The 13,676-nt window shown below is 39.8% G+C and overlaps 1 protein-coding gene across 3 annotated transcripts in view; it reads right to left on the reverse strand.

The window, feature by feature from the left end:
* Positions 1 to 392: 392 nt before the first annotated feature.
* Positions 393 to 13,676, reverse strand: part of MFSD6 (major facilitator superfamily domain containing 6) — a 93,950-nt gene continuing 80,666 nt past the window's right edge. Inside the window, exons 4-8 of one of the 3 annotated variants that reach the window (XM_043994373.1) lie at positions 10,364 to 10,525; positions 7,813 to 7,911; positions 4,517 to 4,797; positions 2,746 to 2,764; positions 2,372 to 2,515 (exon numbers count right to left, since the gene is read on the reverse strand). In XM_043994373.1, coding sequence (XP_043850308.1) covers positions 2,505 to 2,515; positions 2,746 to 2,764; positions 4,517 to 4,797; positions 7,813 to 7,911; positions 10,364 to 10,525 — 572 coding nt within the window. In that variant the 3' untranslated portion in view covers positions 2,372 to 2,504. Of the gene's footprint in view, positions 2,516 to 2,745; positions 2,765 to 4,516; positions 4,798 to 7,812; positions 7,912 to 10,363; positions 10,526 to 13,676 lie in introns of all 3 variants that reach the window. The other 2 variants (XM_043994374.1, XM_043994372.1) reach the window with 2 other exon arrangements.

Below are 13,676 nucleotides of genomic sequence, written 5' to 3' on the forward strand. Positions count from 1 at the left end.
GAATTCACTTGAATATTAAAAGTATAACACTGCGGGCTAGGGGGAATGGGAGGGAAACATGGTGTAACAAAATGAAGTAAAAACTTTGGGTATTAATTCCTAAAAGGCAATTGTTACTTTGCTGAGCAAGCACTGGCGTCAACAACCCCATTAAAAGTTGTTGGGGGCAGCTAGGTGGCGCAGTGGATAGAACACCAGCCCTGGATTCAGGACGACCTGAGTTCAAATCCGGCCCCAGACACTTGACACTTACTAGCTGTGTGACCCTGGGCAAGTCACTTAACCTGGATTGCCTCATCGGAAAAAAAAAAAAAGTTAAGTTGGAATAGGCATATGTCTGGTCAAGGGAGATTTTTTATGCATAATCGGCCACATCCAAACCATTTAACAGGTATTTTAAAAATGTGCATTTATTTTTATTTTTCCAACATGTCAATGGTGCATTTCCAAAACAGCAGGCGTTTCAAAGGAATAAATCAGAAGTGTAAACACAGAATACAGTATAAGCTATAGACTTCCTACAGTATGACAGTCCACAAACTGTACATTCAGAGGTGAGGGGCAGCCCATCACCTATTTCTTCATTTCCATAATTATATAAACACAATAAATATATCTGATTTTAAAGGTCACTTAAAATGAGTCATGATCATTTACAGTACAGTACGTTTTTTCAAGTGCAAAAATAACTAGTGGCTAGTTCTATTTCTTGCAGTTATTTAGCTTTTAATGCTGTGTTTCACTGTGAAGCCAGACATTCAAGGGCAGACTCCCCCCTCCTCCCATGCAGTCCTGGGCAGGAGGTTATGGAAGACCCCCCCAGACTTAACAGTTACACCAGAGGACCAGAGGGTGGAATGTGTCATTTTGAAGTCTGTTCCTTCTCTCTGTCTATACTCCTGTGCTGAACTCAGGGCTGATTTGTCTGTGAGAAAGGCCCAACGTCAAACATCGCTAACTTTTATTTACAACAGTGTCTTCCACCTCCTCCCTCAAAGGCGGGCTGCTAGCTTTATAGCCTGCCTCTCTAGCAGCAATCTAGGTTAGGGGTATTCATTCAGCTTGAGTTCTGGCAGGAGAGGTGGGAATGTCTGAAGGTGCAAATACCTATGTCTGAACCTGCCAGTGTCTGACTATGTCTAGACTGTAAAAATGTACTGTGACTTTGTTTCCCTAGGTTGGGGGAAATGTGTTACTTTCATTTCCTTCCTTTTTGCTCCTCATTCCCTATTCCCTCCCTCCACCAAAGGGAGTGGGGAAGGTATCCACAAACACCCAAAAAAACATGATATAATAATTTCTTACTAATTTTACCTCACCCCAGGCACTTAATTTCCTACTGTCTTTTATAAATAGCCTCCACAGTACTGCTTAATTAAAGAACCCCTTAGGAAATTAGATGAATTTTTTGAAATTGCATCAGTTAATTAGGGCCTTTGTAAACAGTGAGAAGGGCTAGTTTACATTAGAAACCTACCTAATAACCCTTGTCTAATAAGCTACAGCATACTGAATTGGTTTATTTGAAATAATCCCTCATTTCTGGTCTTTCTTAAAGCCCATTTCCAAAGAAATAAAATAAAATAGAATAATGTTTTTTAAAGCTCAATTTAACTTGCAGCAGCCAATGCTGCAACTTTACTTCTCAACAATTTGACTATTACTTTATACACTATCCACCTAGAAAAATATATTAGCTAAACATATTCAAAGTGTCTGGTGAGACTTTTTTCCCTTTCTTATATTCTTTTTTACAAAAGAACTTCTACGTTACTAATTTTCACCTGGTTTCTTCTTTAGTATTTCACATCATTTTCTGTCATGATGTTTCTCCTTAAGAGAAAAAATAAATTAATTGCATCATATCCTATTCCTTTTTTTTTCAGTAAAAATGAAACAAAATTCAAATAACTGATCACAGAAGGGATAAATTATAACAGCAAACAACTTGAAACACTTTCCCTCCTCTAACGTAACTGCTGGTTTCAATTCTTCACGACTTGGCAAAGAAATCTTGTGACATAACCAAACTTTAGCAAAAGAGCTGAGCATTCTCTCTGTTATTTCTTTTCATTCCATAATCTCTCAACGAGATTAAATTTCCTTGCGAATATGTACTGTAGTTAATATGCATTTTCATGTTAATGATTTTAAACATTTAAAAGCATGTGTTGCATTGTATTATAATCTTTAAGATGAATAGAGTCCCAGGTTCTGAACTTCTTAACAGAGGCCCAGAGTTCCTTCTATGTAACATGTAAAATGAGAGGGCTTTGTCTCAGTGTGTGCTAGTAGTGGGTTGAGGGTGACTATCCTTGGGAAGGTGTTCCACTACAGAGGATGCAGCAAGATGAGCATGATCATCCTTGGGGAAGTGACCTGCAACAGGGGAAGCGGGGTTGGTCTGGGATGTTGCTTCGGGAGGTGGCCCATCTCCCGACAGGTCAGAGTTAGTCACACTTGGGGAATGCCTTGCTGTGCAGGGTGCTGAAGTTCCCTGATTCTCACTGGTCCCCTAGAGAAGAGAAAACAACACATTGTAGAAGGAGAAAATATAAATGTAGAAAAGAGCCCATGTAGAGAGGATGGCTGCTCAACTTCTCACAAACTGATGGCAAGCATATTCAAGTGTTCCCAGAAACCATGTCTGTATGATCCTTTTCAATGGGGTATGTGAATATGGGTGGCTGCCCTAAAGTAGCAGGTGACTGTGAGTACTGAAGAAATAAGGGTAAAATGGCTTACCTTTCATTTCTTTTCCTATCTGCCAAGAAGCCGCATGAAAAACATAAACACTATAAGTAGACTTATTCTTGCATACAGAACAGGCTGCTCATTATGAATGAAATGCCTCATAACATTGGACTATATTATATAACCATGGAGCACTGCCGCTAGAAGGAACTGAAGATGTTACTGAGTCCAATCCCCCTATCCCCCATCCCCTATTACAGATGACAAAACTGAGGGCCAGGGAAATTAAATGACTTGCCCAAGGCCACATAGCTGGTCATTTCTCAATCTCTGTGACACCAGGGACAGAAACTTGTTTCTGGTAGTTGAAACCTGTTCTCAGGATTCTGGAGTACACATTTTATAAGAGAAGCCCAAATTAGTACTTGAAAAAATGGGAGCACCTACTGGTAGAAATGTCTAGGAAAGTCCATATTTGTTTTTATGAGCCAAAACTGCAAAGTGCCCTCTGATTTGCTGCCTATGATTTTCAAGGGGGGCAAGTTCAAGATCAAAACAAAACGACTTGAATCAGCTATTGAAAGTGTCATAATTCAGTGGGGCTGCTGTTATAGCAATACGGTAGAGTAATGGTCTGTTATTCGAAAGAATGAGGGATCTGTGGCTGATAGCTCTGGGTAATCTTAAAGAGCTAATAGTTTGAAGAAATGTAGATAAATTTTTCCAGGCTCATACAAAAATAGACATGAGCTTGTAATTAATTTAATGTAAAGATTGTTTTTTTTAAAGGAGGGAATTATATCCTTGTGTTTTACTGTCTTTATAGGTGTGAGACACCATGTATCACAGTTTTCAGGGATGAAAAGAATATCATGATGAAATTGGACATGCATAAATGAAAATGAATAATCGTGACAATTGTGTGAAGAGGACTTAACACATCTCCTACAAGATGAATTGCCTCCTTTTCCTCTTCATTTCTCTTTCCCTGACTTCTCCTGGGTCCTTCCCCCTGCCTTCTCCAAGTAGGCTCTGAAGTCACTCTGCACGCTGGTCTAGGATTGTGGCACTTACAAGGAGAGTTAAAGGGGGGGAGGTTATTGGCATAGGAAAGAGAGAATGAGCACTCTTGGTACTTACAGGGCTTTCCAGTTTTCTTTTCATTTATCTACAAATCCAGATACAGACAACTACATAATCATCAGAAGTGCCCTGCCAGTGTGACTTATCCTCACTAGGGAAAAAATGCAGATCCGGAGTTAAAGAAAACTCATAATCTGGGCTTGATTTGATCCTTTCCTCTGTCTTTGGAGGCTGCCAGCAAAATATCCCTTACTTAGTAGTCAGTAGTCCTTGACTTAGTAGTCAGCTGATGTTCCTCGGGCAAGACCCATGCTCCAATTCACCGTTATCATAGCTTTGAGCAGGGACCATAAAAATCTATCCTATCCCTGTGATGACGTATACCAGCGCTGGAAAGAACACAGAACTATTTGGAGATTTATTTAAGTTATTTAGAGAAGATAAGAGTATGTAGTATAGTGGATAAAAGGCAGGCCTTAGAACCAGTCCTGCTTTTGACACCTATTAGCTATGTGTCCATGGGCGAGTCACATCCCTTTCTCAGTGTTCCAGGCAGTTCATATGTCACAGATGAGATGCTGATCTGTAGATCTATATCAGTGGGCAAAGTTCCCATAACAGGAATTCCCTATGCTGATGAAATTATAGGTCTCTAGCATCCCACCCTGACCTTACCAGAATGAGAGAAGAGAATGTTAATAAGAGAACAATCATATTTCTAGTGTAGGAAGCATTTTACCTGTAAGGGCTGAATCTCAGAGGCCCGGCTAGTTCTGGTTAGTTGTATCATCTCTTTAATTTGATAAAGCGCATAGACAAAAGTGACCCATGGAGAGGAGCTGACCCCCCACGCAGGCTTGTTCACATCTTCCTGTTCTTCCTGGTGTTTGGTTTTCTTGGGAGGAAGTCTGGGTTCAAGGCGAGGCATGATATCTTCTGTCTGCTGCTGCACCAAGTCAATAGTTGCTATGGGGACCGGACTGGAAGGAACAGGGATCCTCTCTGCTAGCATTGTCTTATCTGAAATGAGAGGGAAGTTAGAACAACTCTGAAGAGTTTTCTTTGTAGTGCAAGTCAACAACCTTCATTAAGTGATTACCATGTGCCAGGCACTGTGCTAATTAAGCACTGCAGTTACAAAAAAAAGGCCCCCTTCCCTCAGAGAAGTCTCTGTTCTCAAGGTGCTCACAAACAAAGAGAGACAACATACAAAAAGTATGTGCAAACAAGAAACAAGAGGATGAATTGGAGAGAACAGGGGAAAGCACTATGGCTGAATGGGATCAGGAAAGCCTGCTTGTAGAAGGTGGGATTTTACCTGGGGCCAGGAGGAGATGAGGAGGGAATCAGTTTAACTCATACAAGCACATTATACTCAAACTCCCAGGTTAATGGGATTTGCGACATGCAACACGTTTTCACCAGGTAACCCATTTGTAGAGCATGCATTGTTGAGGTTTGCAAATTGGGACTTCTTTCTACAGCAAATCTCTGAATATATGGGAAGTCTGATCTCCATTTAACTTCACTTCAAGAAGACATCGGAAAGGCAGTTTCAGGGAGTGATACTGAGCTCTCACATCACTTTTGTGAGATGGACATTCGGAATTAGATAACTTGATGCATGGGAGGGGAAGGGGAAGAGAAATCCTCATAAACCTGAACCAAGGCTGTGAGGGAGCCAGGTGACCCAAGTCAGGCCAGTGAAAAAAACAGGGTTTTGTCTCTTCTTACTGAATTAAACTCTGTTAAACTCAGCCCCTAGGGGTTCAGTAGCATTTCACAGAAACACTTCAGGACTTCCGATAAGGAAGGCTGAAAAAAACAAGGCCCAAAAGAAGTGAATTCCATCCTACAAGCCAGGAAACAAGCAGTTTTACCCCATGGCCTGACTCATGTTTTATAAGGTGGATATGAAATCAATAAAAAGCATGACACACCTTAATTAAGCTTCGACATTGCTTTTATAGAGGCTGTATCCTGTCTTTAAGACCAGGTCCCAGGACAGGGTTGCACCTCAGAACCAAAAGTTGATAACTTTTAAAACAAGGTTGAAAGGTGGGAATAATACAGTGGGAAAAGGCCTAGACTTGGGAGTCAGAGGGGCAGCTAGGTGATGCAGTGGATAGAGCACCTGGCCTGGAGTAAGGAAGACTTATTTTTCCAAGTTCAAATCTGGCCTCATACACTTACTAGCTGTGTGATGCTGGGCCAGTCACTTAACCCTGTTTGCCTCAGTTTCCCCATCTGTAAAATGAGCCAGAGAAGGAAATGGCAAACTACTTCAGGATCTTTGCCAAGAAAACCCCAAAATGGGGTCAAAAAGAATAGGACACAACTGAACAACAACAACAACAACTGGGAGTCAGAAGACTTGGCTTTGGACACACCTGGCTCAATCATTTATTTCTGTGCAACTCTGGAAAAGTCATTTCACCCCTATGAGTCCTCATTTTTCCTTATCTGTATAATGAGTATAATAGGAGACCAGGGTTCTAGTGTCATCTCTGCCACTAACTCTCAGAGTGACCTTGGTGAAGTAATTTAACTTCTGCCTAGGAATCAGTTTTCTCAAACAAAAATGAAATTATTTCAAAGGGTCCCCTTTCAGTTCTAACATTCCATGATGATGACAAATTCATGTCCTACCAATTCATGGGGTTATTGTGATCAAATAAGATATCATCACAAAATCATTTTATAAGTTACAAAGTGCTATATGAATGATTCTAAAAGTTACATTTTATTTTTCCTAATGAATAAAAAAATATATTTTCTCTGCCTCCCATCCTCCTCATTGGTGGAAGCCTCTGGTAATAAAATTTTACATAGTTAAACTAAACAAATTCCCACACCGGCCCTGCTCAAAAAATATACGTTTCATTCTGCATCCTGAGTCCAACACCTTTCTGTCAGGAGGTGGGTAGTATGCTTTCATCATTGGTTCTTTTAAATTATGATTGGTCATTGCTTTATAGCTTTCTTTCTTTTTCTCTTCTCTTCTCTTTTCTTTTTTTGTGGGGCAATGAGGGTTAAGTGACTTGCCCAGGGTCACATAGCTAGTAAGTGTCAAGTGTCTGAGGCCGGATTTGAACTTGGGTCCTCCTGAATCCAGAGCCAGTGCTCTATCCACTGCACCACCTAGCTGCCCCCGCTTTATAGCTTTCAAAGTAATTTGTTTTTACAGTGTTGTTGTCATTGCATAAACTGTTCCTTGGGTTCTGCTCACTTCACTCTGCATTAGCTCATATAAGTCTTCCCAAGCTTCTCTGAAACTAACCCCTTTTCTAAGAGTATTCCATTCCATTGCTATGCCAGCACCATATAAACATCAGTGAGACAAGTCTCTTGTTCCAGTGAATGGCCTCCAAGTGTTTTACAACCTTATACACACATCACTTTGATTCTGGACTTATTTGTATGCATTACAGAAATTTAAAATCTATCTCGAGCCTGTTGTTCAGATGTTACAATTGTGTCCCACTCTTTGTGATCCCATTTGAGGTTTTCTTGACAAAGATACTGGAGTGGTGTGCCATTTCCCACTCCAGCTCATTTTATGGATGAATGAACTGAGGCAAACAAACTGAGATTAAGTGACTTGCACAGAGTCACACAGCTAGTGGCTGAGGCCAGATTTGAACTCAGGGAAATAAGTCTTCTTGGCTCCAGGTCTGGCATTCTATCCACTATGCCACCTAGCTGCCCATTCCTACTGAAATCTAAAATAACAATATTCTTTTGAACAGAGAGTTACTTACAACAAAACATCTGAGACTAATTCATTACTTGAGCCCTAAAGTCCTTTCTATCACCAAGATGCTATGGCTGAGAGCATGGTCTAGTGGATATATTTACCAATAATCCAAGAAAATCTCAACACACCAATAAAGACATGTCACTGGATTTGGGAGGGAATCAGGGATACGTAGTTCTGCTACGTGCTGTATTAGCCTGTCTGGATTTCTAGGAACTATGCATGGTCATTGGCAAAGCCCAGGGATTGAGGAGTGGCAGCAAGGAGAGAACACCAACCTTCTTCCTCATCTGGGACCGCAAGCCACTGTATCAGGGCAAAGAGCAAGAGGATCACTAGGCAGGCCATTCCAATCCCTCTGAAAGTTGCAGCAGCACCTGTAAAAATTAGTCAAAAGGAGAAATGGTCAAAGGATATGAACAGGCAGTTTTCTTATGAAGAAATCAAAGCTATCTATTGTCATATGAAAAAATGCTCTAAATAACTATTGATTAGAGAGATGCAAATTAAAATAACTCTGAGGTACCACCTGACACCTATCAGATTGGCTAATATGACAAAAAAGGAAAATAATAAATAATAAATGTTGGAGAAGCTGTGGAAAAATTGGAACATTGTTCGTGGAGCTGTGAACTGATCCAACCATTCTGGAGAGCAATTTGGAATTATGCCCAAAGGTCTATAAAGCTGTGCATACCCTTTGACCAAGTAATACCACTCTTGGTCTTTTTCCTAAAGAGATAAAAAAAGGGAAAAGGACCCATATGTACAAAAATATTTATGGCTGCTCTTTTTGTGGTGGCAAAGAATTGGAAATTGAGGGGATGCCCATCAATTGGGGAATGGCTGAACAAGTTGTGGTATATGAATGTAATGGAATTCTATTGTGCTGTAAGAAACAATGAGCAGGAGGAATTCAGAGAAACCTGGAAGGACTTGCATGAACTGATGATGAGTGAGATGAGCAGAACCAGGAGAACATTATACACAGTATCATCAACATTGTGTGTTGATCAACTGTGATAGACTAGATTCTTCTCACCAATGCAATGGTACAAGAGAGTTCCAAAGGACTCATGACGGAAAAGGCTCTCCAAATCCAGAAAAAAAGGAACTGTGGAATATGGATGCTGAATGGACCATATTATTTCTTTTGGTTTTGGTACTGTTGTTTTTCTTTTTTGAGGTTTTTCCTTTTTGCTCTGATTCTTCTCTTATAACATGACTAATGCAGAAATATGTTTAATGTTATATATATAACCTATATTAGATTGCCTGCTGTCTAGGGGAAGGCGGGGAGGGAGGAGAGGGAGGGAGAAAATTTTGAAATTGGAAATCTTATGTAAATAAATGTCGAAAACTAAAATAGATAAATAAATAAATATTTTAATTTTTAAAAAATTAGTCAAAAGAACTCTTTGAAATAAGCACACAGAGAAAGGATGAGTGCATTTCTTCCAATACCTCCCACAGAGTGAGACATACTCAAAGAGGAAAATGTTTCAGAATGACATAGTGGAAAATGGATGAGATGAGGAGTCAAGGGCCCTGTTTCTGGGTCTGCCATAAAGCTGTGTGATATGGAGCAAGCCACTTCCCCTCTGCTGGAATGCATTTCCTCAGAGACACACTAGACAGCTTCTATGTTTCTCTTCATCTATGGAGAGAGCTCCTCTGACAGATCCTCAAGGTGTCCCTATCTATTATCTAGTTGAGATGACAAGGAACAGATTATAGGATTGAGATGCCCCAGGTTTCACCTTCCATTAAATAATTTAACAACCAAGATTCCTGAATTTTCATTCCACCACTGTACATAGGAGAGGCTCACAGTAGGGCATAGTAGTTAGAGAGATGATTACTGAGTTTGGAAGACTTGAGTAGAAATACTACCTCAGTCAAATACCAGTGGAATGATCCTGGACTAATTACTTAACTTCTTTGTGCCCGTAGGCACATGCATTAATGCTATACATTGCAGAAGAAGCTAATTTGCATTAGTAGATGAAGTTTCTTCACATGGAGTTCCCAGTACAGATATACTCATTAATCTAAAGAAAATAATATAACACTTTAAGGTTTGCAAAGTACTTTACAAATATTAACTAATTTTATTAAAATCTCACAACAACCCTGTGAGTAGGTGCCATTATCCTCATTTTGCATATGAAGAAACTGAGGTAGGCAGAGATTAAGTGACTCAGTTAATATTTGAGACTGGATTTGAACTCAGGTCTTACTGACTCCAGGCCCAGTTCTCTCTCCATTTCACCATCTAGCTGCCCCCAAAAGATGCCTAATGAAATATATTTGATAGACCCCCCACCAAAGCAAAGCCTGACATTTTGAACATGACAACAGGACTGTAGTACCAGCAGAAATTGGGGCTACCTAGATTTCTTTGATTTAAATTCTAATTGAATTGCAGCATTTTTTTTTCCTTTCCCTTATTTGCTTTGAGCAGTATGCAAGGCCAACTTTGACTCACACCAAACAAATTATTTCTGTTCCCTTATCTGCTGGGACCTCCTTGGATCAGGGAGGTACACAATTCAGCCAGTGTTTGGATCTCACATGACTCATCCTCAGTATGGTTGGGGAGTGAGCAGAAACTAATCAAAAGTTAACACTATGCACACCCATAATGTTAGCAAAATCCCTTAAAATTATACTAGCACAAAATATATCAAACGGGCATGAAGACAAGTCTCTGGTCTGGAAAATAAATTTTTAAAAAGACAAACTTCTAATAATTCAAAGTCCTTTTGGAACGTCTCTCAAGAGTAGTAAACTACTTGAAAAAGCTGATGAGGGAAGACCATCACTTACCAAAGTAATTGACTAAAACTCCACCAATCATTGCTCCGCATCCTCTTCCCAAACCCAGATGAAGTCCCTGAAGGATTCCCTGCGCTGATGTCCTCAATTCTGGAGGCACAGCCGCACTGAGATAGGAAATGCAGGCAGCCCAGATAGCCGCGTGGGTCACACCTAGGGTAAGAAGAGAAAATGAGGCACTGTTATCTCTTCCACATCTGGGGGTTAGGGGAATGGTAACCCCGTCCCGCCCTGCCCCTTGAGAGTTGGAAAATCCTTGCAAAATGTTTGCCTCTCCCTTCATACTAGAGAAGAAGTCTGAATTTTTTCTTTTTCTTTTATGGGGTACTTACCATACCTCATTGTAAAATTTGGGATGATATTATATATTACTGTACCTATATTTTATGCATTTCTGAGTTTCTAAACTTTTTCTCTGTCGTCTGCTGGCCTTCGCATGTTATCTGAGGCTTCCACAAAACCCCTTCAAAATTCCCATTTAATTTCTTATGCCAACCCAAGATATATCATCCACAGGGGGTAAGGTCATGATGTGGAAGGGATAACTGTACTATCAGATCAGCACTCCTGGCTATCCAGTCAATATGTATTAATTAAATATCTGTTCTGCGAAAGGCATTGTAGTAGGGATAGGAGATAGGAAGATAATGAAACAGTTTTAGGTCCTTAGTGTCTTCACATACTGGGAATTTTTAAAAGCCTGGAATAAACTACTAAGATATTTGCTAGATTCCTGCATGCTGTTATTGTTTGGTCATTCAGTCATGTCCAACTCCTTGTGACCCCATATTCTATAGCATGCCAGGCCTTTCTATCCTCTAATACCTCCCAAAGTTTGTCAAAGCTTATGTGTATTGTTTCCATGATACTATCTATCCATTTTATCCTCTGCCATTCCCCTTTTCCTTTTGCCTTTGATCTTTCCCAACATCAAGGCCTTTTCCAATAAGTCCTGTCTTTTCATTTAAGCTTCAGATTTAGTATTTGTCCTTCCAAAGAATAGTCTGAATTAATTTCTTTAGGTATCGACTGATTTGATCTCCTTGCTGTCCAAGGGACTCTCAAAAGATTACTGCATATGAGGAGACAACTTCACTCCTTCCTAAGTCTAACCACCTGCATGGACACCTGCATAGACATCTCCCACAACAGAAAGCTTCTATTAGTTTTTCCAGTGTTGATGGCTGTATGAGTAGAGGCTGAGAAATAAAGTTGCTACTGATAGTGACAGACTTAAAGGCCACAGACAACTGCATCCTGAACAAATACACTAAAGCATAATTAAAAACCAATATAATAATGTATAAATAAAATTATAACTAAATTTTGTAAAGTATGACAAAACTTCATTAATGTGGATGGACTCCAATAGTTCAAAATGTTCAATAATGAATTGTTGAATCTAATAGATTAGTTATAGCATTAAACAATGTGTTCTGTACATTTTTATGAATGTCTGTAACCGTGTTAGAACATATTAATCTCCTGAAGGATTGGGACTAAGTCTTACAACCTAGAACTATGAATGCTCTATGGGTTTTGACATCCTCATCTATGAAATGAGGGTACAGGGCTAGATTGGGAGTCTTACAATAAATAGGGACCTGGGCTACTTGGAGTAATCTAAGTCATGTTATGAAGCCCTCTAGCCCCACAACTGCAACCCCCTTTTTATATGTAATCAGATTTATAAGTCTTTATTAAGAGCAACAATTGTAGTGGCAAATAGGTGTGTGCTATAAATCTAAAATAAAAACATGCCATGTCAAGTCTGAAATCAAGTTACTAGTTTACCACTAATATGCCCTCCAAAATTCTATGCTTGAGGTGGGTAAGAGAAAAGGGTACTGGAATAGAAAAGTCATGAGAGGGTACCTCCCTCCTTTTTCTGGAGAAGTAGAAGATGAGCATTATGTAACACTGTATATAATGTCAGACTTGGCTGATAGAATGGTTACTTTTTCTGAACCTTTTTTTTTTTTTTGGCAGGGAAATGAAGGTTAAGTGACTTGCCCAGGATCACACAGCTAGTAAGTGTTAAGTGTCTGAGCCTGGATTTGAGCTCAGGTCCTCCTGAATCCAGGGCCAGTGTTCTATCCTACTGCACCACATAGCTGCCCCCTTTTTTCCTTTTCTAAAAAATTCTTTGTTACATGTTTCTTTGTTGTATGAGATGGCTCTCTGAGAAAAGGTGGTATATATGGGGAAATGTAGGTGATTTAAAAATAAGAAGATACCAATAAAATCTTGGGGAAAAAATGGAAACAGCTTTCACCACCAGCCATGGAAAATGGATTTACTCTATCAGTGCTAAGCGATTATCCTTTGTTGGTTAGACTATACAAACCCAAAATCTCAATCTCTCTCTCTCTCTCTCTCTCTCTCTCTCTCTCTCTCTCTCTCTCTCTCTCTCTCTCTCTCTCTCTCTCTCTCTCGGTGAGGCAGTTGGGGTTAAGTGACTTGCCCAGGGTCACACAGCAGTAAGTGTCAGGTGCCTGAGGCCGCATTTGAACTCAGGTCTTCCTGAATCCAGGGCTGGTGCTTTATCCACTGTGCCACCTAGCTGCCCCCAAAACCCACTATCTCTTGGCTGAAAATGCTTCCAAGGGCTTACTGGTCTAGTCACAACTATAAGCTTTCCTTCTGAATAAAACACATAATAAATATACTACTGCTTTTGTTAAAGGTTGAACGTTACAAAAATTGTCTGCTGGTTGTCCAGTACCCAAACAAAAATGATTCACATATTATTTGCTTTTCAGATTCAAAGTAACCATATTTTCCTTCCATCCCTGGGCAAAACACATACCTTAAAATTTTTATTTTATGGGTTGTATGTTTCAGGAGTAAAACAAATACACTATAAACACACCCCAGATGTTTGTATTCATAACTTAGCAGAGGTGGGATTAACTCTTCATTATTTTGGATATGAGAATGAAGAATAATCAGCAAATAAGTATTTCTATGGTATTCAAAATATTGTTCAAGACCTAGGGAACACAAAGGTTGGGTTTTTTTGTTTTTGTTTTTGTTTTTTAGTGAGGCAATTGGGGTTAAGTGACTTGCCCAGGGTCACACAGCTAGTAAGTGTTAAGTGTCTGAGGTTGGATTTGAACTCAGGTACTCCTGACTCCAGGGCCGGTGCTCTATTCGCCGCGCCACCTAGCTGCCCCGAACGCAAAGTTTTAAAAGACAAAATAATTCTCTCTCCACATTATCTCTGTAGGAAAGGTAAAGAAGTCTTATTAACATTATTTCACCAATCCTAATGCTTTCCTAAATCAAATAATTTATGAGATTT

Source organism: Dromiciops gliroides, chromosome 3, assembly GCF_019393635.1.
Source record: "Dromiciops gliroides isolate mDroGli1 chromosome 3, mDroGli1.pri, whole genome shotgun sequence".
NCBI classification, from domain to species: Eukaryota; Metazoa; Chordata; class Mammalia; order Microbiotheria; family Microbiotheriidae; genus Dromiciops; species Dromiciops gliroides.